Source organism: Hipposideros armiger, unplaced genomic scaffold (assembly GCF_001890085.2).
Source record: "Hipposideros armiger isolate ML-2016 unplaced genomic scaffold, ASM189008v1 scaffold_747, whole genome shotgun sequence".
In the NCBI taxonomy this organism is placed as follows: Eukaryota; Metazoa; Chordata; class Mammalia; order Chiroptera; family Hipposideridae; genus Hipposideros; species Hipposideros armiger.
Genome location: NW_017732097.1, coordinates 810,300 through 816,299, shown reverse-complemented (window position 1 = coordinate 816,299; position 6,000 = coordinate 810,300). Strand labels below are relative to the sequence as shown.

The window sequence follows — 6,000 nt, the reverse complement described above, 5'->3', positions numbered from 1 at the left end:
CTTTTCCCCAGAGTGATTATCAAAAGTTTGAGAAAACACACAATTATTTGGGTATCACAATCTGTCCAAATAAATGTGATGCATTTTCAAAAATATTTCCTTTTCCAATACAGTTTATGTAAAAAATTCTCATATAAACAACACAAATTGGCAGCTAATATAGTTATGTAAACAAGTCATATTTTTGCTTCAATTATTTTTGCTTAGTTTTGAATTCTCAGTGCCACTTTGATAAATCATCAGGTAATGATTTGTTTAGAAGTCAAATATTTAAAAGCCATGTCTAGTAATTAACTTTAGGGCTACAAAAATGAAAGTTAGAGTACGGTCAATCTGTTTGTGTAGTGTGTGCATATATTCAACATTTAAAAATAGAATAATATTCATACTGATATATTTGAAAAAAGGACAGAGCTAGTCTAAATTATATATTAAATTCAAATTTTCAAAGAGAGAAAAGAGGAAAGAAAAATCTATTTGACTTATTTCATAATAATCTTCAACTTCTAAAAATAACAGAGACAGTCACGTTCAGGTGGACTTGTAAAACCATTTTAATTTTTACTTAAAACATGAGATGTCATCATTAGCCCTTATCTTACACTTGAAAAATGGAGACAATTGCACAGGAAAGGAAGGCAAATGGAAACCATTGGATTTTAAACTCATTTCAAAAATATTCAGATAATACAGGTAAAAACTCCAGATACCTTCTCATTGCCAAACATTAATTTTCATATGCCTCCTTGCTTCATAACGTCAACATTATTTATTAGGAATAATAGTTTATTTTAGATTTTTCCCCTAAATACTATGAAGATGCCCCACTAGTGCCACCTATTTCATAAACTGACCTGCAGTTTTTCTTTTTTAAAAAAATTCCAATCTATTTGGAATTGAAAGAATAAATATCACATACCCAGGGGAAATAATTTTATTTCCACCAAATATAAGTGATCAGTATATTAAAATGAAGAAATTCATAGCATTTAACAGCATATTACTGTCATATGATTGGACAAACAAAAATATGGGCCTTTGTGTACAAATTCTGATTAGACACCTGAAAAATACAGGGGAAAAAATAAAAAAGAAATGCTAGGAATAAAGCTCAGCTACATAAAATAATATGTAATTAAAGTCATCAGATCTGGGGTCGGCTGAGTGGCATGTTGGTTAAGAACTGGCTTGGGACGCCAGAGGGCCCCGGTTTGGATCCCACATATGAGGGCCAGTGACATTGCCCTCTACAGCTAAGATGATGAATGGCAGCTCGACTTGGGGCTGAGCAGCTGTGGGTAGGCGGCGACGGCTAGGCTGCAGCCCCTGCTGCAGTGGGTTGCCATGGGCTACCGTGTGTAGCCAGCAGCCAGCGTGAGCGGCCAGCAGCCGCAGTGAGNTAGGCTGCAGCCCCTGCTGCAGTGGGTTGCCATGGGCTACCGTGTGTAGCCAGCAGCCAGCGTGAGCGGCCAGCAGCCGCAGTGAGTGGTTGTCCAGAGGCCAGCGACTGATATGCCTCGCCCAGGAAGAGCACAATGTTGGTGCCAACTTGGGCCAGTGAAGCAACATCTTCTACAACCAAGAATGAAGAACAAAAGGACAGCAACTTGTGTGTTCCCCTTCCCCCGATTCCTCAGCACTGTTCCCATCCCCCAATTCCTCAATAAAATCTTTAAAAAAACAAAAAAAAGTTACCAGATCTGATAAAATTCTACAGAAACTGCTAAAAAGTGTGGTCCCTAACATAAACTATATTTAGTATTGTCTGTTTTAGGAAAATCACCAATTCAGTCGCTTATTCCCATGGAAGACAGAGGGCTTTGTCATAATTCACTAGGTGTGGGGAGCAGGCTACTGCTACTAATAACAGAGACAAAAGAGGCTAGGTGTGGCCTGGTAGCCCCCCATATTTGTAGTACAGTTAAACCATCTCCCACCCCAAAATGGCTGTATGCTGTATACTTCCAGTTAATTCTGACATTGCAGAGCAACGCATTACAAAGCTTACTTAAAACAACAAGAAATGAACATACAAAGGAAAATAATAACAACAAGAAAACAACAACAATAACAAAACCCTGGGATGACGAATTTTGTTCATACCAAAACAGCAGTAAGGAACTCTTAAAAAAACAAACAAACGTGTTGTGCACAGCAGCCGTGCAGACGGCATCCATGCCAGGTCTTGTGCACGCATTCTCTTCAGTACGGTGTAAGCTTCATACCAGCCACCCACGAAGAGCTGAAGTGTAGTGAATGTATAACGTGGCTGCTTCACTAATGCCATAAATAAGAATCGTCAGTGCCATTATTCATGGTTGTTGGCTGAATGTTACCCTTAGGAAATACTCAGTTACTAGACTCTTTTCTTAACAAGCAGTTTCTCATTAACAAGTTCTGGTCAACAGTGAACTAGAATACATCTTCACGGACCTCCTTGGTTTTTTTAGGTAGTCGCTAAAATCAATACAATCCTCCTCCTTCAATGTGCTTCCCTTTCTTTTCCCTCAGGTGGCCCCTATGTAAACCTAAAAACATATGGTAACTTAATATACAAGGTTTCCCAAAGTGCAAAATGTGTTACCTATAGCTTCATAAGCTTCATTTAAACAGCATTTTATACAATACAGTACAGTTTGAGATTTCTGCTCATAAATTATACCACCTAGCAGACAGCTACTTTAAAAGGATGGCCACTCAAAGTAACCCAATGCCTTTTTACACAGGATTAATACAGATGAACTGTACAAGCTCTGTTCAGACCAAAATAAAGTTAATCTTACACTTATCACATATATACATATATATATATATATATATTTTTTAAATGCTTACATATGCAAGACAACTCTCACAAACCATGAATTATCTTACAGTTTGGTTTCTGATTTGCACACAAACATTGTACACAACATTAAAAAGTGTATAAGACAATTCATTTTATTTCTTTCGGCAAGATTTTCTCACCCTATAACTCTTTTGCAAGGGTCCTTGACCTCTGTAGAACCACGCTAAGTTCTTCGATGACCTTTGATGGTAACTTATTATCAGGGTCCAAAGCAGCCTTGCCGTTCCTGTCCTCGGTCTTCCTCAATGTCCTCAGGCCTTTCTGGCCCCTCTGCTGCCCAGGAAGGACCTCAGCCTCTGTGTCCTCCAGACAGTTGAAACTCCGATGTTTTCTGGTTCGATTTCGAAGTTTATCGTCCCTGTGCTCCAGGCAGTGGGCCACCATGGACACTCTCTCCTTCAAGGTGCTGTCCCCAGACTCTTGGTCACGCTTTTCGCTGTGCCGCAGTTTTTCCAGTTCTGCTCTCGCACTCTAAAATACAATAAAATGTCTCACGGGAAAGCGAGGATTGGCACAATTTCAGTTTAAAAAATACATTCCATATGAAAGCTGATGCTCCTTATATCAGAGCTTACTGCTACGATTTAGGTTCTAACTTTCCTTTGACACAAGTGGCATGTCTGAATTTATAAACTAATCTTAGGGCTACAAAATCAACTAAAATTGTGGACCATGGAAACTCATTTTAACAAGCGTTTAACATAGCACATCAAAGATGTCTTTCAGGTTAGTTCCTTAAATTGACTCTCATTTCAAACTTGCCTCTTCCAGTTCACTTCTGCTTGGATGTGTCCCATGTTTGTGATTCTGTAATTCCTACAGTGTTATGCTCACAGCACAGAGAGAAAAGGTCATCTCTGTAGCCGTGTGACCAGGAAATGCTCTGTCCTACAGCCCCCTTTTTGAGATTCACAGTAAATATTTGCATCTTAACTACCCTGGCAGTAATCCCGAGTGTGGCTCGGGGTTAATTTTCACTGCCAGAATTATTTTTTATAATTATTTATTATATTATAATTTATGATTTTGTGTTTCAAACTTTATCATACCTGGGATGCCTACTAGAGTCTTGTTTGGACAGATTTAAGTGAGTAATTCCTAAGAATTACAGGCCTACAATATAAAACAACAAATTTCCAAACAAAACAATGTACCACTTTGAGTACAAAATTACTGACATAATCAGACCGCCAGGGAGGTTAAAGATGATCAGAAGTATTATGGCAGAGAAATCTGTTTCATTTCTTTTCCTGTTTTTTTTTCCTCCTCCAAAAATATTTTGTGAAATCTTTCCTCCCATATATGTATTAGAATTCCACAGCTATATTTTGAAAACACTAGAATGTTTATCCATATACACACATACATAAGTATTAAAACCCACATTTGGATCAGTGGATTAGAGTACACATTCATTCAGTAAACTATAAAGCCATACAGGTACTGGAAATGCTTTGTGACAACAACTGCAATGGTACAGTTACATTTTCTTTAAATTTTTTTTTCCTCAATTATAGATGACATACAATAGTACTAATTTCAGGTGTACAATGTAGTGATTAGACATTTATATAATTTACAAAGTGATCACCCTGATTAAGTCTTAGTACTCATCTGAAACCATACATAGTTATCACAATATTATTGACTATATTCCTTATGCTATACTTTATAAAATCTCTGTAACTGTTTTTATAACTGGCAATTTGTACTTCTTAGTCCCTTCACCTTTATTACCCTGTCCCCCAAATTCCCTCCCATGTGGCAATCATCAGTTTGTTCTGTATTCATGAGTTTGTTTATTCATTTATTTTATTTTATTTTATTTAGATTCCACATATAAGTGAAATTAGATTATATTTATATTTCTCTTTCTGACTTAGCATAATATTGCCTAGGTCCATCCATGTTGTCACAAATGGCAAGATTCTATTTTTTATGGCTGAGTAATACTCCATTGTACATATATACCACATCTTCTTTATCCAATCATCTACTGATGGACACTTCCATTGCTTCAATATCTTGGCTGTTGTAAATAATGTTGCAATGAACACAGGCGTGCATATATCTTTTCAAATTAGTGTTTTGGATTTCTTCAGGTAAATACCCAGAGTGGAACTGCTGAGTCATACAGTAGTTATATTTTTTATTTTTTTGAGGAGCCTCTATACTGTTTTCCATAGTGGCTGCACCAATTTGCAATCCCACATACAATACACGAGGGTTCTCTTTTCCCTTTTCCCACATCCTCGCCAACACTTGTTGTTTGTTGATCTATTGATGATAGCCATTCTGACAGGTAATATCTCATAATTTAATTTGTGTTTCCCTGATGAATAGTGATGTTGAGTATCTTTTTCATATGTCTGTTGGGCATTGTATGTTATCTTTGCAGAAATGTCTATTCAGGTCCTCTGCCCATTTTTTAATTGGATTTTTTTTTTTTTGGTGTTAAGTTGTATGAGTTACTCATACATTTTGGATAATAACCCCTTATTAGATGTGTCATTGGCAAATATCTTCATTTCAGTGGGATGTTTTTCATTTTGTTGGTTTCCTTCACTGTGCAAAACTTTTTAGTTTGATGTAGTCCCATTAGTTTTTCTTTTTTTTTTCTCTTGCCTGAGATTTATCCAAAAACTATTATTAAGAGCAATGTCAAAGTTCATGTCCTATGTTTTCTTCTAGGAGTTTTACGGTTCAGAGAAAAACTTTTCAATTTTTACTAATTTTGTTTTATTGCTTTTTAAACTTTCAACATGTTTTCCAACATTGAAATATTTTAAAACATTCTTTGCCAATATGTTGAATCACCACATCACATTTAAATTTGTGAAAAAAATCATGGTTGAGTTTAACTATTCATAAATTTTCCATTAATTTATATTTCATAGAATTGTTTTAAGAGCCTTTAACAATTTCTTTGTATGATAAGAAAAATCTCTCTGAAATTCTGGATTTCAGATTAAATAACAAGCTATTCTATATTCAATTATCATCCCAATTCTTTACCAGATACTGGGTAATGTATTTTGATCCTAATAATACATCTCACGCTTTGCTCCATAATTGATCCTACGGCCATGTCAGGAGAACCTGGGGTCACAATAGGGCATATCTACTCCCTATGTTTGCTTCATTTATTCAAC

General features: G+C 36.2%; 1 protein-coding gene across 1 annotated transcript in view; it reads right to left on the bottom strand.

Moving 5' to 3' along the window:
• Positions 1-2,142: 2,142 nt before the first annotated feature.
• Positions 2,143-6,000, bottom strand: part of ARAP2 (ArfGAP with RhoGAP domain, ankyrin repeat and PH domain 2) — a gene marked incomplete at its 3' end in the record, with an annotated part of 198,041 nt that continues 194,183 nt past the window's right edge. Inside the window, 2 exon segments of the mRNA XM_019628086.1 lie at positions 2,143-2,277; positions 2,968-3,319. Of these exon segments, the coding sequence (XP_019483631.1) occupies positions 2,143-2,277; positions 2,968-3,319 (487 nt within the window).